We start from the raw sequence: 23,612 nt of genomic DNA on the forward strand, positions 1-23,612 counted from the left end.
GACTCTCTATCTTGCCCTACCCCCGCTAGCCCCACCCCTGGAACCACCTGCTCTGACCACATTGGACCCCTGCTTCTTACTCTGCCCAGATCACTCCCCATGTGGCTTTTCAGGAAGCCACCTCTTTATCTTTCTGGTTTTAGCTTAAATGTCCCCCTTTTTAATGGTTATTTTCTGGCTGCCCTAGCTGTACAGGTGGTCCTTTGTTACGCCTTCTCATCTTTTTTTTTGTTTCCAGCAGAGAGCTCTTATCATGATTTTGCAACTACTTTTTTGTTACAAGTCTTTTGTCTCCTCAGCCAGAGGTGAATCCCACATGGGCAGAGGGCCCTTCTGTCTTGATTAGCACCAAGTACAGCATCTGGTGCATAACTCAGTAAATGTTTGCTAAATAAATGAAGGAACAGACGTGTGAATGTCAATCTGAATGTCAGTTGCTGCAGGCGGCAGCATCTGGGCTGCTCCCATAGCAGCCACTGGGCATGTTTTTGGAGCAAAGGTGATTTCTGATGTACTTCTTTTCCCTCCCCAGGAAAGGCTAACCGGTGGTTTGGGGTTGCTCCTCCCAAGTCTGGAAAAATGAACATGAACATCCTTCACCAGGAGGAGCTCATTGCTCAGAAGAAACGGGAAATTGAAGCCAAGATGGAGCAGAAAGCCAAGCAGAATCAGGTGGCCAGCCCTCAGCCCCGGCATCCTGGCGAGTAAGTCTACCCTGAGGCTGGATTAGGGTCTTCGAGGGTCACCAACAGAGGGTTTTGCTTGCGAGAGTAGTCGAGATGTTTCTGCATCTAGCCACAGCCTGATGGTGCAAGGAGGAACGCAGGTGCACTTTCAGGAGGCTGTGTGGCAGGACAGAAACAAGGGGTGTATGGGAGCCCAGAGGATGGCTGCCAACTCTTTCACTCAGTGGTTATTTACTGCTGACCAGTTGTGGGCCAGGGGCCAAGAATACTGCATGGAGCAAAAACCCAGATTCCATCTCTGCCTTTATGGGGCTCACAGTCTACTTGTGAGGGGGAGTCCCAGTTATACCCCTAGAGCTCTGGTAGGTAACACGAGGCAGTGTGCTCCCAGATGCAGCAGCTGCCATAGGGATGCAGAAGAGGCTCTGCATTCTGAAGGCCCCAGGCAGAGCCAGCCCTTTGAGGAAGCAGGAAAGGACTGCAAAGGGCAGAAGGGAGGCGAGCCCCTGTGTGTCAGGCAGCTCAAGCTGCTGCACCAAAGGGGCTGTTTCTGAGCCAGGAGAGAGGGTTTCCTCCTGACTGTCCTGAGAAACTCTGAGGGCACCCAAGAGTTTTGAGCAGGGGTGGTGTGATCATGAGGGCACCCAAGAGTTTTGAGCAGGGGTGGTGTGATCAGGGTGACAAGATCCAAGAATTTCAGGCTGGAGATTGAGAGAGACAAGCCCCTTCCTCTGCAATCTGAAGTGTGGAGCATGTTAGCCCTCCACTAGGGCTCTGTTCCAGCTCCCACCTTTTCTAAGAGTCCGTGGCTTCTCCTTGAGGGCGGGACTTAGACTTTATTCTTGTTGGAACCTCCAGGGTGTTCAGGAACATGGGGACTGGATGTTGAGTGATCTGTGGGTGGGCTTGTGGGCTGTCACCCCTGGGGTTATGGAAGGACTTGCACAAAGATGGGAAAGGCCTGTAGGACTACTTCCAAGAGGACCCCCTGGAGGCTGCTGGATCTCAGCGCCAGGATCAGGCAGCCAAAAAGGAACATCAGGTGGGTGGGTGCAGAGTACAGGTAGCTTTGAAAATAAGGTTGTTTTCCCCATTGTAAAAGCTTAAAACACCTTAGAATTTCGTGCTGCAGAAATAAGAAACATTCAGGTTGCCTCAAGAGAACCATTTTGATATATTCCCTTCCCATGTCATTGCTTTGTTTCACTAAATTGTGGTCAATTTCATATGTTGCTTTCCCACCCCCCCCCCACTTTTTAAAGGAAAAGCTTCCTCCCAACCCGCACGTTACAACTCTTTAGAACCGTCACAGTTTTAAAGTTTTATTTATTCATATTAAGATATGACTTACATGCCATAAAATTGACTTTTAAAACTATACAATCTAGTGATTTTCAGTATATTCGTAGCATTGTGCAACTATTATCACTAATTCCAGAACATTTTGTCACTCCAGAAAGAAACCCCATGCCCATTAGCAATCACTCCCCATTCCCTCTTCCCTCAGCCCCTGACAACGACTAATCTACTTTCTGTCTGTGTGGATTTACCTATTCTAGATATTTCATGTAATACGCGGCCTTTTGTGTCTGGCTCTTTTCACTGGACATGATGTTTTCAAGGTTCATCACTTTGTAGCATGTGTCAGTACTTCATTCCTTTTTTGTTGGCTGAATAATATTCCATTGTGTGGATGGACCATGTTTTGTTTATCTGTTCATCAAAAGCCATCATTTAACAGCTGTGTGATAACCCTTGCCATTTTTTTAATAGATTTTATTTATTTATTTATTTATTTATTTATTTGCTGCGTTGGGTCTTCCGTGGCTGTGCGTGGGCTCTCTCTAGTTGCCGAGGGCTTCTTATTGCGGTGGCTTCTCTTGTTGCAGAGCATAGGCTCCAGGCATGCAGGCTTCAGTAGTTGTGGCACACGGGCTTCAGTAGTTGTGGCTCGCGGGCTCCAGAGCGCAGGCTCAGTAGTTGTGGTGCATGGGCTTCGTTGCTCCATGGCATGTGGGATCTTCCCGGACCAGGGCTCGAACCCATGACCCCTGCATTGGCAAGCGGATTCTTAACCACTGTGCCACCAGGAAAGCCCCTGCCATTTGTTATGGGTAGTTTTCAAGTGGGATTCGTTTGCTGACATGCTGTTGACCCGAAGTGTTTTTTGGGGGGGTTTTTTTGGCCACACCGTGTGGCTTGGGGGGTCTTAGTTCCCTGACCAGGGATTGAACCCGGGCCCTTGGCAGTGAAAGTGCAGAGTCCTAACCTCTGGACCACCAGGGAATTCTCCCCCGAAGTATTTTCTTGTCCTTCACTGTCCCTGCCTTCTTTCTGTGGTGCACACAGCATGAGGACAGGGCCAGGGTCACTAGAAGGCCCTGCTTGTTTAATGCCAAGGCTGGTTATCAGCAGAACTTTCTCTTTCATATAAAATAACTTTTACTGCCTTCTCTCTCTCTTTTGTTTTTTAACTTTAAAGATAATTCATATATGTGGTAGAAAACCTGGGAAGTAGAGGAGAAGAAAGTGAGGAAGAAATAAAATCAGTTGTAATCCTGCAACCCAGAGGCAAGTGCTGGTTGCATTTTGATGGATTTTTGTAACAATTTTTCAGTCAAATATATTTTTACATGAGTAGGAGCACCCTGTGGATAGTTTTGCATCGTGCCTTTTTGTTTTTCATTTAACGTTGTGCTTGGTTGCTTTATTTATAACACTTTAACTTTTCAGGGCCACTCCATCTGCCTTATGGATGTCTCGTAATTTATTTAACCAGTGCCCCTTGTTGACTACTTAGGTTTTTTTCCACTTTTACTTCATTAGAACGGATTTCTAGGAGGATTAAACTTTACTTTAAAGGAAAAAGTTCAGACCTGTGGGCTCCCTGAGCTTTTCCAGTTATTGGGTGTGTCTGTATGATGGATGTGCCCCTAAAAGCAGCACATACGAGGAGTTTCTGAGGTTAGAGCAAGATAGTATGCTGTAGGAAAAGATGAAAGAAGTAGAATATATGCTATGATCACAGCCTTATTTCCTCTATTTCTAATCTAAGGGGCAAATCAAAGAAGTATATCAAAGTATTAATTGTGGCTCTTGTGAGGTGAGGAGACTTTTTTAGGGTTTTCTCCTTGCTTTCTGTATTCCTGTTTTTTTCCACGTTCCCATTTGCTCATAATGAGCCTCTATCACTTTTATGATAAGGAAAAATGAATTTGAATTAAACACTTAGGCCCCTGGGTTTGCTTTTGTGTTCGTTGAAAATAAATTTTTCTTTTTTCAAAATAAAACATACTCTTTTCAAAAAGAGAAAGTAATAAAAATATAAAATTCCCCTATGATTCTCCCACCAAGAAATTGCTTTGGGTATTTTCCTCTGCACATGTGAAACCCACAGAAGCGCTGGCTGACCCAGGCATGGAACTGCGGTCACACGCAGGTACAGACACAGGCCCTGCCTTTGAGAACTCTACAGTCTAGCTGGGAAAACAGACGTAAGAATCAGTGATAGCCCAGATGATTTGTTAACAATAAGTAGGGCAGGTGCTTCTGAGCCATCTTCTTGGGGAGGCCCTTTGGACCTGGAAGGTCAACATGCAGGTAGAGAAAACACCAGCACAGATGGGATTGCTTTCACTAGAACAAGATTGTTCCATCTTACTACTCTGAAGACTGCTCTGTGCACTCAGTTGTTCCCTGGCATCTTTGGGGGCCTGTTTTGGGTCCCCTTAGGTGAGAACACAGGGGTGGGGGTGGGACTGAGGCCGACAAGGTGTGCTCCCTCCCCTCTTCTCAAGGCTTACCCTGTCTGTCCTCTGTCTCGGGTCTAGAATTGCAAACGCACACAACTCTAATGTTTCCAACAAGTTTGCCAACGACGGCAGCTTCTTGCAGCAGTTTCTGAAGTTGCAGAAGGCACAGACCAGCACAGGTGAGTGCAGTGCCCCCTGTCCCATCTCACCTCCTCCTAGAGCTCCCCCTGCTGGCTTTCTCTCCCAAGGGTCCCTCAGCACCTCAGAAATGGCAGGTTCCACCTTAGACTTGTTCCTCTCACCCCTCGTTCATTGAGCGTTCTCATTCTACTCATCCTCACACTAAACGCCCAAGGGGAGAGTGCAGACCTTGCCCTCTAGATGCTTACCCCCAAGAAGTGGAGACAAAGAAGCCAGGTTTCGATCCAGGGGGTGGGGGCCAGGAGTAAGCATGCCCCAGGGTTGTGGGACTGAGGCTTGAGTTAGAGTGGCAGCCCACGTGCAAGGAACAGGACCCTCTTCGGGCGGGGGCGCTTGGCCCACAGGAGCCCCATGGGACATGCCAGGTGTGAGAATCACCACCTGTGGGAAGCCCACCTGTATCTGTGGTTGTGCAGTTTATCAGTCTCATTTTTACTGTAAGAAAGTTACTGGTGAAACAGCTGACCTTCAACCTTTGTCAGGTTTCCCAGGTAACAGTGAAGACAGTTAACCCAAGGCCAAGTTTGCCCACAGCGAGGGAGGAAGGGCTATATGAGCTCTTCACTGCAGGGTCTCATGCCATGAGTTGTGTTTGAAAAGTCCCAAATAGACTGGCTCCAGCCCGCTACTGACAACCAGAGGGAGTGGGTGTAAGCTGGACGTGGGGATTCAGGTCTTATCCGGAAGAGCTGCAGCATCCCTAGTCTGTGGATATAGGCATCAGAGGCACCTACTGCCAGAGTTGCCACCTGCAGAGTCCCGGGCTGGGTGACCACAATAGGTTCTTCTCTGAGCCTCAGCGGTCCTCATCTGTAAAATGGGGGTGGCGTCCTCCCTGAGTGCTTCTCATCACCCACTGCCTGCCAGTGCTGTGCTAGAAGTTAAGAACCCAGCCACCTGGGGCTCGGGGCATGCAGGTTAGGCAGGAAGATGAGGAAACCTGCACCACAGACCTCGAGTGTGGGTATCCTTCCTTGTATCCCCAGATGCCCCCCCCGAGTGCGCCCGCTGCCCCGCCGCGCGTGCTCCCTCGCACCGGGAAGAGGCCCCCCCTCATCAGTAGCCCGCCGGGCCAGATGAAGAACTATGTGCACGCCAAGCAGCTGCCCGTGGCCAGCCGCCCGAGTGTCTTCCAGTCTCCTGACGAGGACGAGGAGGAGGACTATGAGCAGTGGCTGGAGATCAAAGGTGAGGTGCGGGGCTGCTGCCCTCCTCCCACGGCTGCTGCTCAGCCCCGCAGGCAGGGCCCGTGGCCACCGGGGACGCACAGCCGGGGGTGAGGGGTGCTCCAGGCTGAGCCAAGGGTCTGGGTGGGGCCCTTCAGGATGAGGGAGGGGAAGGAAAGGGTGGGGAGCAGAGCATGGGGAGCATGGAGGGGCTGCAGAGTGTGGGCTTCATCCTGGGAGCTGTGGGACCCATTGTCCACTTGTGTGGGGGCTGGCCTCCCGGGGGGCGGGGGCGTTCTCAGGGGAGCGTTCACTTGTTCCCTCCTCATCCAATACTAGAAGAGGAGCTCCTCAGTGCGGGTACTTGTCTCCATGAGTTTGGGCCAGAGGTATGAGCGTGCGGGTTGGAGGGTGTGCTCTCCTGCCCAGGGAAGGACAGTCATTGGCCTTGGGTGAGCCAGTTCCAGCCCCATGGTGGAGGAGGGTGGAGGAGGGTGGTGATGGTGGCACTCCTAGTGCGTCCAGCCGTGTCCATATTCAGAACGAGACTTCGGTGCTGTGTGGAGAACGAGCTATGTGAAGTCCTGGCCCTGGGCCACCTCTGCTCCAGGATGGCTAGCACGGTCATGTCTCCCTGACAGGACAGACTGAAGTGACCATATAATCATGCCATGACAGCCTCTAGGCCTCTTGTTCTGGATGAGGGTGCCAGCTTCAGGCCGTGCATCTAAACAGATCAGTGGCCAACCTCGAACCTTGGAGCACTAGTCAGAATGGAATCAGTGAGTGTGGTGTTTCCTCAGAGAGGGGCCCTGGCAGTTCAATGGTACCCTGCTGGGAACTGCCACTTTATGAGGGGCAGTGGGTGTCTCAAGGCCCTTGAGGCTTTTATGGCCTACTGTTGATAGAACCTCAGAAAAGCACCTGTGCTTGTAAAGTGACCAGGTCAGGGTCATTGCCAGGCATGTGGGAGGGGGGTGAGGCTTAGGGAAAAGGTAGACACAGAATGTCTCTGAGACCTCTTATAGGTCCTCCTTACGCCACATGTTGTACCCCCCCCCACCGCGAGCTTCCTGGCAGTACAAGCAACAAGGGGAATAAGAGTGGCCACAGGCTCAGTGTCTGGCCCCATTGGCAGGAGGAGCAAACATTCCTAAGCACTGACTGACATCAAGAAATTTCTTCTGGGAGTTTTCATATGAGGGATGTGAGCTGTATGGTGGCTGACAGTCTCAGAAACAGGCCAGCAGTAAATACAAAAGCAAGTTCCATGTGGCTCAAAGTGGAGACTAGTACAAAAATATATTTTTTAGTGATGTTCACTGGAAGTGCTCTGAGGTAACAATTAAGCCCGTTGCAATGAGTGTCCCTAGCTCCCAAACATGTTGGTCTGGAAACACATGTTCTCACTCATGGAAACCAGGACTTCTTGGAGAAATGGCTGGCTCTAGGTCTGGGCAGGAAGCGTCTGAGATGATCCTGAAGTGCCCTGTCCCAGCAGATGTCGAGGAGGCCATCAGAGACTGGGGTCATGTCCAAAGGCCTCAGGAGCCAGCTTGAAGAGGCTCCACTGGCCACAGAGGGGGTGATTGAGCTTCTGTGATGATATTAATTGTGTTGGATTGAAACCCACTGATGTCTTTAAATCAGAGTTTGTAATGATATTTTAAAAAAAGAATTTGTCTTTGAAGGATGAAAGGGAATTGATTTATTGTACTGAACACTGGTAAAGAAAGGAATTGAGCATTCCACAAAAGGAGGGGGAGGCTGGCTATGTTTTCCAACATCTCCCTGCCAGCCTGGGGACTGGCTTGGCCTTTGGGAGGCTCACACACTTTTCTCCCTCCAGCATGTCTCGCAAAGGCTGTCTAGACCGACTCACCCCTCATCATGGTGCTTTGTGCATGGACCCGGGACGCCCGACAACCTCCCGCATTTCACCCTCTTCTCCCCCGACCCCTCTGTCCTTGTGGTCCGTAGAGAGAGTGTGCCTGTTGACTGTGGGGTGTGTGAGTTGAACCCCAGTACTGACAGCCTCCTTAAAGTTTCACCCCCAGAGGGAGCCGAGACTCGGAAAGTGATAGAGAAATTGGCCCGCTTTGTGGCAGAAGGAGGCCCCGAGTTAGAAAAAGTAGCTATGGAGAACTACAAGGATAACCCAGCATTTTCGTAAGTATTTCTGGGAGGGGAAGGCCACTGCTACTTAATGTTCTTGCCACATGTTAGTACATGCAAATGTTCTTGTAAAACCGTGGTGGTGACTGAAGCTGGCCGGGGCTGGGTGCTTCCTTGCGTGGGCCAGATACTGTTCTGAGAGCTTTCTAATTCACACCAGAGGTAGCAAGGGGCCCCAGTGTGGTGTGGAGACTTATTTTTGGGCCCCATCAAGGTGTCTCTGCTCACCAGCTTGCTTTTGCACAGTATGTCTTCAGAAGCTGCGTGGGTCCACCCATCCCCGTTGCTCATTTTCCACTTTGTTTTACAAAACTCCTCTCCAGGTTTTTGCATGATAAGAATAGCAGGGAATTCCTCTACTACAGAAAGAAGGTGGCTGAGATAAGAAAGGAAGCACAGAAGTTGCAGGCAGCCTCTCAGAAAGGTAGGTGGCTGAAGGGGGTGGGAGGTTCTAGGGAGGCGTGTGGACAAACCACGCCCCAGGTGGAATCGGGGTTCCTTTTCCTGGAACCCGTCGTGGCGTGGGGTGGCGTTGACAGTGCAGGTCTGTGCCCTCCCAGGGAGCTGCGGTCATGCTGGGACCAGCACTGCCCTCCCTGCCGGTGCTCTGAGGAGTGGGGAAATCTAAGGGTCAAGGTAAAGGTCAAGGTCATGTCCAGGAGCTCAGCCCTGTGCATGTAAAGGGGGCACAGGAGAGGAACACTTGCCCCTTGGTTCATGGTCATTTTCACAAGTGCTAATGAGCACCTGCTGCATGCTGGGCACTGAGGACAGCTAGAGACAAATGCAGTGACTGACACTTGTCGAGGGGGTCCAGGAGACAAAAACGGTCAGCTGGTGGGATGAGTGTCAGGGGAGGGTGAGATGCTGCCTGGTCTCCAGCTGTAATGAAGTGAAACCCCAGCCAGGTGCTGGTGGGCAGCAGGGGGATTGATGTTTAAGCCAAATGTGGGCCACAGACGTCGGTTCATCATGTCTGTCACTTGCAATCCCTTGCCCTGACCTTCTTCCCAGGAGAGGTGGGCCAGGCCCATCCCCCCCATGTGACCTGGGGGGACAGCTGCCAGCAGAAAGGCTGAGGTGGGGATTCCCATCTCTCCTCCAGCCTGGACCCAGACTGTCCCTCACATTCTGTTCCCATGTCCCAGTGTGTGTCCAAAACCCCCAGACATATGGGGTGGGAAGGGGTCGGGTGTGGGGGGGCAGAGGCTCAAGATATATTATTATATTAATTCAGGTGTTTGGTTCCAGTGCAGTAATCTGATTCCCATTTGCCTGTTTTTCTTTGTATTGTTCCTAAAATAAACCCCTCTTGTTGCCCGGGGTTCTTAGCAGAAATTAGGCTGTTGGGTGTGGTGAGTTGAGCTCAGTACTGACAGCCTGCTTAAAGTTTCACCCCCAGAGGACGAAGAGGTCAAGAACCTCGCAGAAAAGTTGGCCAGGTTCATAGCGGATGGGGGTCCCGAGGTGGAAACCATTGCCCTCCAGAACAACCGCGAGAACCAGGCATTCAGGTAAGCGGGGGGGGGGGGAACCCACTGGAGAGGTAACCTCTCACCCTAGTCACAGCTCCCCTGCTGAGAAAACGGGCTTGGTGTGGTATTGAGACATGCTAGGGTCCCATGGCAAGAAGTTGGCAGGGCCAGGACTCAGGTCCAGGAGTTTCTGACCACAGAGTTTAGCCCTGCCACCCCATAGGCATTCCCCAAGTGCACATTGGTGCCCTGAATCATCTCTGAGGCAGGTGTGTGGGGACCTTTGGGGCCTTGTGTTTTCCAGGTGCCTCATGGAGAAAGTCTCTAGCACTTGCCTTGTTCCCTTGTAACAGAATAGGCCAGGCTCTCGAGCAGAAACTCACAGAATCGTTGTTCACTGTTTGCATCCTGTGGATCTCATCTTTACGACAAGGGAAATGGCAGGAAAGCAGGGAATGTGATACCTCAGGCTCTGGGGAGGGGGAACCCACAGCCTGTGTGCAGGTTCCACAGAGTGGGTGGGACACGCATCCCGGCCTCCCTGCTGTCCCCAGCCACGAAGTCACACACCACTCCCTCAGGCTGGGTCTGTGCTCCCCCGGCTCTGTCATTCGTTGGGTGGGTTCAGCCCCAGCTCTTTGTGGGGGAAGGCTGATGGGGGGGGCGGATGTTGGGGTGTGGGTGGGGTGGTCACTGCTGCAGGGCGGGGACCGGCAGAGGTTTGTGAGGTGGACGTTGAACCTGTTGTGGAGGCGATGCACCCATGAGGACACTTTTGGCCACGAGTAACACAAGTCCCCACTCAGTCAGTGAGGAGATGCGATGGCGCTTTTAACGAAAGTGCTGGAGCAGCAGCCATCTGGGCTGGTTGATTCTGCAGCTCTAGACACCATCAGGGCCTCAGGAAGAAAGAAGAAGGTGTGGATGCTGGGCAGGCGGCCAGTCGCATCTACTACATGTGAGCCAGCGTGAGCTAGACACGGAGCAAAGTGAAGGGCGTCTGGAGGGACTGCCACGCAGGAGTGAAGCGACAGAGATGGCGGGCGCTGTGCCACCTTGGCGGGGGAGCAGGGTGAGCGTTGATGCAGTGCAGATGGGCCCTGGAGCCGGGCCGGGCTGGGTCCCAGAGGGCTCAGGTGTCCACTGAGAGCCTTTGGAGGGTCTGCGTAGGGAGTGACAGGGTCAGCTGTTCTTCCAGGATCATCTGGCCACGGTTGTGGAGGGTGGTCAGGCACACCAGGTTGAGGCACATGGGGGCAGAAGGGAACCATCGGGTGGGGCCGGGAGTGGGGAAGGGCTGCTGAGGGTTTCAGGTGTCCCTGTGTCTGGTACCTGGGCAGCTAGGAGCTTTCATGGGGGCTGTGGGGTGTTTGGGTCTACAGTTCAGGAGACCCAGGATCTCCTCACAATGTAGTGATATCGGCCACCATACCCGGACCAGTGTTAACAGTGTTACGGTCTAAGTCACTACGTCTTTTTTTTTTTTTCTTCGTTTACCTAAGTAAGTTTATTTAAACAGGAAACTTAATGTACTGTCACTCAGCGTTACAAGAGCTGACAAAAAATCTATCGCAGGCAAGGTGGGCGAGGTAATGGAATTCTGTACAAAACCCCCAGCGCAGGTGGCTCTCCCTGGTCACAGGGGTCCAGGGCTCAGCAGCTCCAGCCGAGCCTTTTCCCTGGGGTCAAAGCAAAGAGACATTATCACCACAAGCGACTCCAGGCCCTCCCTGCAGCGGTTGCGCCTTGTGGGGGCATTACTGGCAGGCATCCAGCTTTTTGGGTGTGGCTTTGATGGAGGCTACAGGGTGACTGCCACGGATGAGGACAGAGCCTGGGGGTGTCTGGCAGAGAAGTAGCTGAAGGTGACCAGCGTGGTCTGGAGGAGTTCATTTCAACACCAGAGCTGAACTACAGTTGGCACTCCACACATTGGGGAAATAGTAAACGAGGGAGGATCAGGCGTCCGGGCCTGGGCAAGGCATGCAGGTTCATACCAAGCAGACTGTTTCATCTTTGCATGGGGTCAGGTACAAGGCCGCTCCTCTCACCCCCAAATCTAACAGCCACCCCGTGTTCCTGCCGCTCTAGGCCCTTCTCTTCTGATTTCCCAGCAGTTATGAGTTTTGGGAAACAATTGTAATAGCTGTGCTCATCTGTAAAGAAGCTGGAAATACCTGTCCCTTTGACCAGTCATTCTACTTCTGAGATGCCATCCCCAGAAATAATGTTATATATATAGCACTGTCATAGTCTTGAAAAATTAGTAACACAATGAAAGTCCAGCCCCAGTGGGCTAAACTGCTATGACTGCATCTCCCCAGTGGAATCGTGGCTCTCGGAAGGCAAGTTGTTGAAGGTGGTAGCAGCCAGCACACCTCAAGCCACGTGTGACTCTAACACATCGCCAGGGCGAACCGTGTTGTTCTTTACAACAACCTGGCGTGTTGGCCTTTAACAGGTGAGCAAGGCAAGGAGGCCAGTTGGTGGAGATGCCTTCACCACCATGCTACACTGCATTCTAACAGGAAAGCCTTATGTTGTCGGGTTAAGAAATTCTTAAAATATCAGGATGCGGAAAATAGAATCACAGCTCTGTTCAAATAAATCTGCAGTGGAAAAAGTCTGGAAGGAAAAGATACCAAAGTGGTAACTTTGGTTAACCCTGTGCGTGGGATTACACCAGTCAGAGGGAGTCTTCGTTGTAGAATCCCCTGCACCTGTGCCCGGGGCCCATAGTGAGCTGTTATGCTCCTCGCAGACAGGCATACCCATGGGGGGCTCTTGGGTGCTGCCTCTCAGAGCATCTCGGAGGAGAATCAGCATGAATCAGCAGCTGAGGCCAGGAAGAGGCAAGCTTGTGAGCTTAGAGGGGACCCACCCCGTTAGGAGCTGCCCCCCTGCCCCAGTGGGCGAATTCCCCAGTCTGCTTTTCTCAGAGGAACCAAATCACTTTAAATCCATGTCCTGGTTGCTACGAGTCTTTTTAAAATTCAGCCATCTGCTCCCTTCCCTCTTTGAACGACTTCTTGCTTTCGTCTCTTGATTTTTTTTTAAGATGCTATTTTTTTAGCAGTTTTAGGTTCGCAGCAGAATTGAGGGGAAGGTACAGAGACTTCCCATGTGCCCCCTTCCCCGACACATGCACAGCCTCCCCCATTATCAACATCCCCCACCAGAATAGTATATTTGTTAAAATTGATGAACCTATGTTGACACATCATGATCACCCAAAGTCTATAGTTAGGGTTCACTCTTGGTGTTGTGTATTCTGTGGGTTTGGACAAATGCGTAATGACATGTATCCATCATTATGATATCATGCAGAGTTTTCTCACTGCCCTAATATTCCCTGTGTTCTGCCTGTTCACCCCTTTTTCCTCCCTAACCCCTGGCAACCGCGTAGTTTTGCCTTTTCCAGAATGTCATATAATTGGAATCATAGTATGTTGCCTTTTCGGATTGGCTTCCTTCACTTAGTAATACGTATTTAGGGTTGCTCTGAGTCTTTTTTTGGCTTGATAGCTCACTTCTTTGTAGCACTTAATAATTTTCCATTGTCTGGATGTACCGCAGTTTATTTACCCATTCACCTCCTGCAGGACATCTTGGTCGCTCCCAAGTTTTGGCAATTATGAACAAAGTTGTTATAAACGTCAGTGTGCAGGGTTTTTGTGTGGACATAAATTTTCAACTCTTTTCTACCAAGAAGTGTGATTGCTGGATTGTATGGTATATTTAGTTTTGTAAGAAACAACTTAACTGTCTTCCAGAATGGCTTGTACCATTTGCATTCCCCGCAGCAATGAATGAGAGTTTCAGTAGCTCCATATCAACATTTGATGTTGTCAGTGTTTTGGATTTTGGCCATTCTTATAGATGTATAGTGATATTCATTGTTTTGATTTGCATTTTCCTGATGACATGATGGGAAGTATATTTTCATAATGCTTATTTGCCATCTGTAAATCTTTGGTGAGGTGTGTGTTAAGGTCATTGGCCCATTTTTTTAAATTGGCTTGTTTTTTTATTGTTGGGTGTTAAGAGTTCTTTGTATATTTTGGGGTTTTTTGTTTGTTTTTTTCTGGCTGTGTTGGATCTTCATTGCTGTGCGTGGGCTTTCTCTAGTTGTGGTGAGCGGGGGCTACTCTTCGTTGCGGTATGTGGGCTTCTCATTGCAGTGGCTTCTCTTGCTGCGGGGCATGGGCTCTAAGCATGCGGGCTTCAGTAGTTGCAGTGCATGGGCTCAGTAGTTGTGGCGCACGGGGTTAGTTGCTCCGCGGCATGTGGGATCTTCCCAGACCAGGGATCAAACCCGTGTCCCCTGCATTGGCAGGCGGATTCTTAACCACTGCACCACCAGGGAAGTCCCCTTTATATATTTTGGATACCATTCTTTATCAGATGTGTCTTTTGCAAATATTTCTCCCAGTCTGTGGGTTTTTCTTCTCATTCTCTTGACATTGTCCTTTGCAGAGCAGAAGTTTTTCATTTTAATGAAGTCCAGCTTATCAGTTGCTTTCATGGATCATGCCTTTGGTGTTGTATCTAAAAAGTTATTGCCATACCCAAGGTTACGTAGGTATTCTCCTATGTTTTATAGTTTTATGTTTTACGTTTAGGTCAGTGATACATTTTTAGTTAATTTTTGTGAAGGTTATGAGGTCTGTTTCTAGATTCTTTGTTGTTGTTGTTGTTGTTTTTTTTGCATGTGGATGTCCAGTTTCAGCACCATTTGTTGAAAAGACTGTCTTTGCTCCATTGTATTGCTTTTGCTCCTTTGTCAAAGAACAGACCATATGTATGTGGATCTGTTTCTGGGCTCTTTATTCTGTTCTGTTGACCTCTTTGTCCATTCTTTCACTAATACCCCACTGCCTTGATTACTGTAGCTTTACAGTAAGTCCCGAAGTCAGGTAGTGTCAGTCCTCCACCTTTGTTCTTCTTCTTCAGTATTGTGTTGGCTATTGTGGGTTGTTTGTCTCTTTATATAAGCTCTAGAATGAGTTTGTCAATATCCACAGAATAAATGATTTTGACTGGAATTGCGTTGAATCTAGAAATCAAGTTGGGAATAACTGACATCTTGACAACATTGTGTCTTCCTATCTGTGAACATGGAATAGTTCTTCATTTATTTAGTTCTTCTTTGAATTCATTCATCAGAGTTTTTTTAGTTTTCCTCATATAGATCTTGTACATATTTTGTTACACGTTACCTAAGTATTTCATATGGGGGAATGCTAATGTAAATGGTATTGTGTTTTTAGTTTCAAGTTCCACTTGTTCATTGCTGGTATATAGGAGAGTGATTGACTTCTGTATTTTAACCTTGTATCCTGCAACCTTGCTATAATAGCTTATTAAGTTCCAGGGTTTTTTGGTCTATTCTTTCATCTGTGTTTTTTATTTTTATCTTTCGTCGCACCGCATGGCTTGCAGGATCTTAGTTCCCCGATCAGGGATTGAACCTGGGCTCTCAGCAGTAAGAGTGCAGAGTCCTAACCACTGGACCACCAGGGAATTCCTTCATCTGTTTTTTCTATGTAGACAATCATGTTATATTTCTTCCTTCTCAGTATATCTTCTACTTCCTTTTCTCATCTTATTTCATTAGCTAGAACTTCCAGAATGATGATGAAAAGCATTGGGGAGGTGGGATATTCTTGGCTTGTTTCTGTTGTTAGTGGAAAAGCTTGAGGTTTCTCATCATTAAGTATGATGTTAGCTGTAGGTTCTTTGTAGATATTCTTTATCAAGTGGAGGAAGTTCCCCTGTACTCCTAGCTTACTGAGAGTTTTTCTCATGAATGGGTATTAGATTTTATTAAATGCTTTTTCCACAGCGATTGATATGATCATGTGATTTTTCTTTTTTAGCCTGTTGACCTGATGGATTACATTACTTGATTTTCTTTTTTATTTATTTATTTATTTTATTTTATTCATCTGTTTAGTTTTTGGCTGCATAGGATCTTCGCTGCTGCACGCGGGCTTTCTTTAGTTGCGGCGAGCAGGGGCTACTCTTTGTTGCAGTTCGCGGGCTTCTCGTTGCAGTGGCTGCTCTTGTTGTGGAGCACGGGCTCTAGGCATGCGAGCTTCAGTAGTTGTGGCACACGGGCTTCAGTAGTTGTGGCTCACGGGCTCTAGAGTGCAGGCTCAGTAGTTGTGGCGTACGGGCTTAATTGCTCTGTGGCATGTGGGATCTTCCCGGACCAGGGGTCGAACCCGTGTTCCCCGCATTGGCAGGCGGATTCTTAACCACTGCGCCACCAGGGAAGCCCACATTACTTGATTTTCAAATGTTGAACCAGTCTTGCCTGCCTAGAATGAATCCCACTTGGTTGTGGTGTCTATTCTTTTTATACATTAGTGGATTAGGTTTGCTAATATTTTGTTGAGGATTTTTACATCTGTGTTCATGAGAGATGTTGGTCTATAGTTTTCTTTTCTTCTAATGTTTTTGTCTGGTTTTGGTATGAGGGTAACTGAGTAAGTTAGGAAGTATTCTCTCTGCTTCTGTCCTCTGAAAGGGATTGTACAGAATTGGTTTAATTTCTTCCCTAAATGTTTGGTGAAATTCACCAGTGAACTTTTGGAAGGTTATTAATTACTGATTCAATTTCTTTAATAAAAATAAGCCTGTTCAGATTGTCTAGTTCTTCTTGTGTGAGTTTTGGCAGATTGTACCTTTCAAAGATTGGCCCATTTCATCTGGGTTATCAAATTTGTGGGCATAGAGTTGTTCATAGTAATCTGTAGTAATTTTAATGTCCGTGGGATCTGTAGTGATGGCCCCTCTTTCTTTTCTGTTGTTAGTAATTTGTGTCCTCTCTCTTTTTTTCTTAGCTTGGCTAGAGGCTTAGCGATTTTGTTGATCTTTGTTTTTTTTAACTTTTGCAAATATTCCACACTGGGTTTTCTGAAGGGTGTGCATGCTTGTACCATGACCCAGGAATACAAAGAAGATGACACAGTCTCCCCATCCCTCCATCCCACCCTAGGATGTTAGCGGGATTGGGAGTCCTCCCATCCCTCTCCCATCTCTGACGTAGACATGTAGAAATAGTATGTGGATTTATTTTCTGCTAACTTCCTTTTATACAAAAGGAATTTACAGCATCCTCGAGCCTGCATTTTGCTTTTGTAGTACAGCATTGTGCCGTGACTGTCTTTCCAGGTTCATGAGTGCAAGTCTAGCCCCTTCTTGTCAAGGGCTTTGTAATCTCTGCTGTGCACAGGTTTTGGTATGTGGAACTGGGCTGTGACTCTTCCCTCTGGTGTGGACTCTAGAAGTAGGACTGTTGGCTCAGTACATGCATAGTCTGAGAGATGCTGGGCAGGTGCAGAAGGAGCTGCAGCCTCTGCCGGCTCTGAACCCAGCACCTCCTGCTCTGCACTTGGGGACCAACAGCTACCAGCAAGGCTGTTAGTGAGCTCCCTGTCTGTTCCGATGTTTAGTGTCTTTGTTTTGTCTCTGTTCACTGTTGATGCCTCTCAAGGATGCATCAGAAAGGAGCACAAATAAGCCCAGCTGTCAGGTTTGGGACAAATCCTGCCCTTTTTGGCACCAGGTGTCTCTCGCAACTCAGGATTTCTTGGTTTGTAGGCACCGGTGCACTCATCTAGGACAGCAGGGGAAGAAGCCTGGCAGAGCCTGGGGAAGGTCTGAGAGAGCCCGCACCTTTTCTTTTGAAGCGGGATCAATGATATTGTGACGGGCATCCAATAAAGATGGGGTAGGGGCTTGGAGTGGCCCTCAGCTCACAGGAACAGCATCATGACAAGCTGTGGGCATGTCACACTGTTCCTCAAGTTTGGGCCACCAGCACCAGCAGCCACTGAGGCCTGGCAGGGCAGGGGTCACGATAGAGACCCCCATCTTGACATGACCCTGAAGTGACCTAGCTGACCCCAGTGTGCCTACACAAGGCCCAAGCTTCTTCTGCCCTGAATCAGGGGTAGGGGGCTGAGGCCCAATGACGGTGTGCCCCCCACTCTCTTTTGCAGCTTTCTGTATGAACCCAACAGCCAAGGGTACAAGTACTACCGCCAGAAGCTGGAGGAGTTCCGGAAAGCCAAGGCTGGTCCCACGGGCACCCCCACGGCACCTGACCTCGGACTGAAGCGCAGATCTCCTTCTGAGACCCCGTTGGGGTCCATGCCCACCGCCACTGCCTGCCCTACCTCATCTGCCCCCTTGCCCAACGTCAACCCATCTTCAGCTGCCCCAGGGAAGCCGGCCACCACAGCCAACATGAAGAGGAAGCGAAAGAGCCGGTGGGGTCCTGAAGAGGACAAGGTGGAGCTCCCACCTGCCGAGCTGGTGCAGAGGGACGTGGATGCTTCTCCCTCGCCTCTGTCAGGTGGGCCGACCCCCTCCCTCAGCCTGTTGGGGAGGGTCTGGCATCTTTCACTGAGCGTAATGTTTTCAAGGTTCATCTGTGTTGAAGCACATGTCAGAATTTCATTTATTTCCACAGCTGAATAGAATTCCAGTGTACGGATAGACAACATTTTGTTTATCCATTCATCAGTTGTTTAGAAGCTTGGGTTATTTTCACTTTTTGGCGATTGTCAGTAGTGCTGCTGTGAACATTGGCCTACAAGTACTATTCGGATCCCTGATTTTGATTCTTTTTTGTATATACCTAGGAGTGGAATCACTGGGTCTTACGGTAATTCTGTTTAACTTATTGAGGAATTGCCAAACTGTGTTCTGCAGCAGCTGCACCATTTTACATTCCCATCAGCAGTGCACAAGGGTTCCAGTTTCTTCTCATTCTCGCCTTATTATATAACTATTCTAATAAGTGTAAAGTGAAATCACAGTGTAGTTTTTTTTTTTTTTAATTTTATTTATTTATTTATTTTTGGCTGTGTTGGGTCTTTGTTTCTGTGCGAGGGCTTTCTCTAGTTGCGGCAAGTGGGGGCCACTCTTCATCACGGTGCGCGGGCCTCTCACTATCGTGGCCTCTCTTGTTGCGGAGCACAGGCTCCAGACGCGCAGGCTCAGTAGTTGTGGCTCACGGGCCTAGTTGCTCCGCGGCATGTGAGATCTTCCCAAACCAGGGCTCGAACCCATGTCCCCTGCATTAGCAGGCAGATTCTCAACCACTGCGCCACCAGGGAAGCCCCCACAGTGTAGTTTTGATTTGTATTTCCCTAATGACTAATGGTGTTGAGCATCTTTTCATGTGTTATTGGTCAGTGTATAGTTTAGTTGGAGAAATGTCTATTTTAGTCATTTGCCCATTTTTTAATTGGGTTGTTTGTCTTTTTGTTATTGAGTTGTAGGAGTTCTTTATATGTTTTAGATATTAACCCCCATTCAGATACATGATTTGCAAAAATTTTCTCTAGTTTTATGGGCTGTATTTTCATCCTCTTAATGTCCTTTGATACACAGAAGTTTTAAATTTTAATGAAGTGCAATTTATTTTTTCTTTTGTTGCCTATGATTTTGGTCTTAGGAAACCATAGCCACATCCAAAGTCTTGAAGATATGCCCCTATGTTTTCGTCTAAGAGTTTTATAGTTTTAGCTCTTAAATTGAATTAATTTTTATATATGTTATAAGGTTATGAAGGGTCCAACTTCATTTCTTTGCATGTGGAGATGCAATTTTCCCAGCACCATTTTTTTTTTTTTTTTCCCAGCACCATTTGTTGAAGAGACTATTGTTTTTTCTCCATTGAATGGTCTCTTGACACCCTTGTCAGAAATCCCATAGATGTAGAAGTTTATTTTGGGGCTCTCTGCTCTATTACACTGGTTTATATATCTATCCTTATGCCAGTAGCACACTGTTTTGATTACTGTAGCTCTGTGGGAAATTTTGAAATCGGGAGTGTCAGTCTTCGAACTTTGTTCCTCTTTTTCACGCTTTGGCAATTCGAGGTCCTTTGAATTTTTGTATGAATTTTCAGATGGGCTATTCCATTTCTGCAGAAAACATTGTTGGGATTTGTTAGGGATTGTATTAACCGGTAGATTGCTTTGAGAGGTATTGACATGTTAACAACATTTAAGTCTTCCAATCTAAGAACATGGGATAGCTTTCCATTTACTTAGGTTTTCTTTAATTTCTTTCAATGTGTTTTGTCTTTCTGTTGTACAAGTCTTGTACCTCTGTTAAGTTTATTCCTAAGTGATTTACTCTTTACGATGCTGTTGCAAATGGATTTGTTTTTTTTAATTTCCTTTTTGGATCATTTGTTGTTAGTATAAGAAATACAACTGATTTTTTGTGTGTTGATTATGTATTTTTTATTTTTGCTAAATTCATTTATTAGGGTAACAGTCTTTAGGGTTTTCTACACATAAGATCATGTCATCTGCAGATAAGGATAGTTTTACTTCTTCCTTTCCAATTTGGATGCCTCTTACTTCTTTTTCTTGCCTAATTGCTCTGGCTAGGATTTGCAGTACTGTGCTGAACAGGAGTGGTGAAAGCAGGCATCCCTGCCTTGTTCCTGATCTTAGGGAGAAAGCTTTTGTTCTTTCACCATTGAGTATGATGTTGTTTTATGTGTTTAATAGATGGCCTTTGTCATGTTGAAGAAGTTCCCTTCTGTTCCTAGTTTATTGAGTGTTTTTATCATGAAAGAATGTTAGATTTTGTCAAGTGCTTTTTCTACATCAATTGAAATGATCATGTGGGTTTTTCCCTTCATTCTATTAATGTGGAGTATTACATTGATTGATTTTTGTATGATGAAACCACCCTTTCATTCCTGGAATAAATCCCCCTCCGTTGTAGTAAATAATTAGTTTACTAATTATTTACATGCTGATGGATTTGGTTTGCTACTATTTTGTTGCAAATTTCTGTCTGCATTTATACTCATAAGGATTATTGGTCTGTAGTTTTCTTATATTGTCTTTGTCTGCTTTTGGTATCAGGCTAATGCTGACCTCATAGAATGAGTTAGGAAGTGTGTCCTACTTTAACTTTTTGGAAGAATTTGAGAAGAATTGGTGTTAACTCTTCTTTTAAATCTTGGGTAGAATTTACCAGTGAATTTATCTGGTTCTGGGCTTTTCTTTGGGGGGGTGGGGGGGAAGAGTTGATTATTGATTCAGTCCCCTTACTTGTTATAGGTCTATTCAAGTTTTCTGTTACTTCTTGAGTTAGTTTTGGTAGTTTGTGCCATTCTATGTGATCCAGTTTGTGCCATTCTGAGTATTGTGATAAAATCTTGTGCTGTCCGCTCCACCTTGCCTGGGTGTGAATCATCCCTTTGTCCAGCATATCCCACCCATTAGTCACCAGTAGTCACTCGGTTATCAGATTGACTGTCATGGTATTGCAGTGCTTATGTTCAAATAACCCATATATTACTATTTTACTTAATAATGGCCTCACAGCACAGAGTAGTGATGCTGGCAATTTAGACATGCCAAAGAGAAGCCGTCAATTATTTCCTTTAAGTGAAAGGGTAAAAGTTCTTGACTTAAGCTGAGGTCTCCAAGATCTACGGTAAGAACAAATCATCTATCCATGAAATTGTGAAGAAGGAAAAAGAAGTTTGTGCTAGTTTTGCTGTCATACCTCAAACTGCGAAAGTTATGGCCACAGTGTGTGCTAAGTACTTAGTTAAAATGGAAAAGGCATTACATTTGTGATAAGATATTTTGAGAGGGAGAGAAAAACCACATTCACATAATTTTTATTATAGTATATTGTTATAACTGTTCTATTTTATTGTTAGCTATTGTCATTAATTTCTTACTATGCCTAATTTATAAATTAAACTTTGTCATACGTATGTATATATAGTATACATGGGGTTCAGTACTATGTGTGGTTTCAGGCATCTACTGGGGGGATCTTGGAATGTATCCCCTGCAGGTAAAGTGGACTGCTGTATCCCCCTGTTGTTTTAATAGTTGAGTCTTTTCTCTTTTTTTCTTAGGCAGTCTAACTAAAGATTTGTCCATTTCGTTGGTCTTTTCAAGAAACCAACTTTTGATTTCATTGATTTTTCTCTCGTATTTTGTATTTCCTGTTTCTTTTATCTCCATTCTAATCTTTATTTCCTTCATTCTGCTAGCTCTGGAATTAGTTTGCTCTTCTTTTTCTGGTTCCTTAAGATGTACAGTTAGGTATTGATCAGAGGTCTTTATTTATTTATCTATCTATCTTTATTTATTTATTTATGGCTGCATTGGGTCTTTGTTGCTGCACGCGGGCTTTCTTTAGTTGCGGCAAGCTGGGGCTACTCTTTGTTGCGGTGCGCGGGCTTCTCATTGTGGTGGCTTCTCTTGTTCCGGACCTCGGGCTCTAGGCACGCGGGCTTCAGTAGTTGTGGCACACGGCCTCAGTAGTTGTGGCACGCAGGCTCTAGAGCACAGGCTCAGTAGTTGTGGTGCACGGGCTTAGTTGCTCCGCAGCATGTGGGGTCTTCCCAGACCAGGGCTTGAACCCGTGTCCCCTGCATTGGCAGGCGGATTCTTAACCACCGCACTACCAGGGAAGCCCTGTCTTCTTTTTTAACATGAGCATCTACAGCTATACATTTCCCTCTTGGCACTGCTTTTGCTACACCCCATAAGTTTTGGTGTGTGTTGTGCTTTTGTGTTCATTCATCTCTAAGCATTTTCTGATCTCTTGTGATTTCTTCTTTGACCCATTTGTTGTTTAGGAGTGTGTTTAATTTCCACGTTTGTGAATTTTCCAGTTTTCCTTCTATTACTGATTTCTGGCTTTATTCCATTGTGATCAGAAAAGATACCTGGTATGATTTGTCTTTTAAAATTTATTAAAATTTGTTTTGTAGCCTAACAAATGATCTATCCTGGAGAATGTTCCATGTGTACTTGAGAATACAGTGTATTCTGGTGTTGTTGGATTGCATATTCTACAGATATCTATTAGGTCTGGTTGGTTTATAGTGTTGTTCAGTCCGCTATATCCTTATTGATTTTCTGTTTAGATGTTCTGTCCATTATTTAAAATAGGTACTGAAATCTCTAACAATTACTATGGAACTGTTTATTTCTCCCTTCAGTTTTGTCAATTTTTGCTTCATTTATCTTGGGGCTCTGTTGTTAAGTCTGTATATATATTTAATTGTCATATCTTCTTTCTGTATCAAATCTTTGTAAATATATAACATCCTTCTTTGTCTCTCATAACCTTTTTTGATTTAAAGTATATTTTGTCTGATACTAGTATGGCTAGTGTAGCTCTGTCTTGGTTACTATTTGCTTGAAATTTCTTTTTCCTTCCTTTGACTTTCAACCTATTTGTGTCTTTGTATCTAAAGTAAGTCTCTTCTAGACAACATATAGATAGTCCTGTTTTCTCCCTTAAGCTTTAAAGTACTTGGATTCAGTTTTGTCATAGAAAGCTCAGGAAATGCACAGTGATAAGAACAACAATTGATACAGTCAGTTTTGCACAGTGATCTCCAGCTTCTCCCTCCTTGACAGCAGTTTCAGGGACAGCCAACGTGTGGCCTCATTTCTCATTTTCTACCACAAACCCATAAGGTTGGGGGTCTGTTGTCATCACATTTTGCAGATGATGTTGGTGACTGATAATTGGCCGTCTCATGCCGTCTGTCTGACTCCCTCACCACGCAGCCTGCACCATGGGCAGAACCCTCTCAACCTCCCTCACCCCTGACTTCACTGGAGCTGGACACACAGGCACAAAGAAGAGTCATATATGCCCTGGCGCCAAAACCCACATTTGCCACACAAGGATGGGCTGAGGGGGAAGGCGTCTCACCCAGGTCACAGGGCTGGCCTGGCCTGTTGGCCCTGCCCGCCCAGCTCTGAGAGTGGTCTCTGGCTGAATGCCTCCCTTGGCCAAAGAGAAAAGCTACTGACTGAAAAGTGTGGTACTCCCTGGGGCTCTAGATAGCACCTCTACCCAGGGTTGAGGGTGCCTAGGGTCGGATTGCTGCTCAAGTGCCAAACCTGGTGCCCACTGTAAAGGAGGGTGCTCAGATGTGAGGGCTCTTCTGACGCATGCACACCCCACCTCTGAGATCGTGTCCGCAAGGTCCAGCCCCAGCTCCCAGGTCCTTCATATTCTAGGGGACAGGTACAGGCTCTGAAGTCTCAGGTTCAGATTCAAGCCCCACTGGCCCACATTGTCCCCAGGGGAGCGTGGGCAGCCCCCACCTGCCTGCTCACTGGTGAAGTC

At 47.0% G+C, this 23,612-nt stretch overlaps 1 protein-coding gene and 1 non-coding gene across 5 annotated transcripts in view; one reads left to right on the top strand and one right to left on the bottom strand.

Moving 5' to 3' along the window:
* Positions 1–23,612, top strand: part of SUGP1 (SURP and G-patch domain containing 1) — a 29,336-nt gene that overhangs the window by 1,210 nt on the left and 4,514 nt on the right. Inside the window, exons 2-8 of one of the 4 annotated variants that reach the window (XM_036848687.1) lie at positions 533–704; positions 4,517–4,617; positions 5,626–5,827; positions 7,851–7,974; positions 8,304–8,404; positions 9,371–9,494; positions 17,465–17,820. In XM_036848687.1, coding sequence (XP_036704582.1) covers positions 5,626–5,827; positions 7,851–7,974; positions 8,304–8,404; positions 9,371–9,494; positions 17,465–17,820 — 907 coding nt within the window. In that variant the 5' untranslated portion in view covers positions 533–704; positions 4,517–4,617. Of the gene's footprint in view, positions 1–532; positions 705–4,516; positions 4,618–5,590; positions 5,828–7,654; positions 7,975–8,303; positions 8,405–9,370; positions 9,495–17,464; positions 17,821–23,612 lie in introns of those variants that run through there. The other 3 variants (XM_036848688.1, XM_036848689.1, XM_036848686.1) reach the window with 3 other exon arrangements.
* Positions 14,906–14,978, bottom strand: TRNAK-CUU. Its single transcript has one exon. It is a non-coding gene; the product is annotated as a tRNA-Lys (tRNA).

This window comes from Balaenoptera musculus, chromosome 3 (genome assembly GCF_009873245.2).
Source record: "Balaenoptera musculus isolate JJ_BM4_2016_0621 chromosome 3, mBalMus1.pri.v3, whole genome shotgun sequence".
NCBI lineage: Eukaryota > Metazoa > Chordata > Mammalia > Artiodactyla > Balaenopteridae > Balaenoptera > Balaenoptera musculus.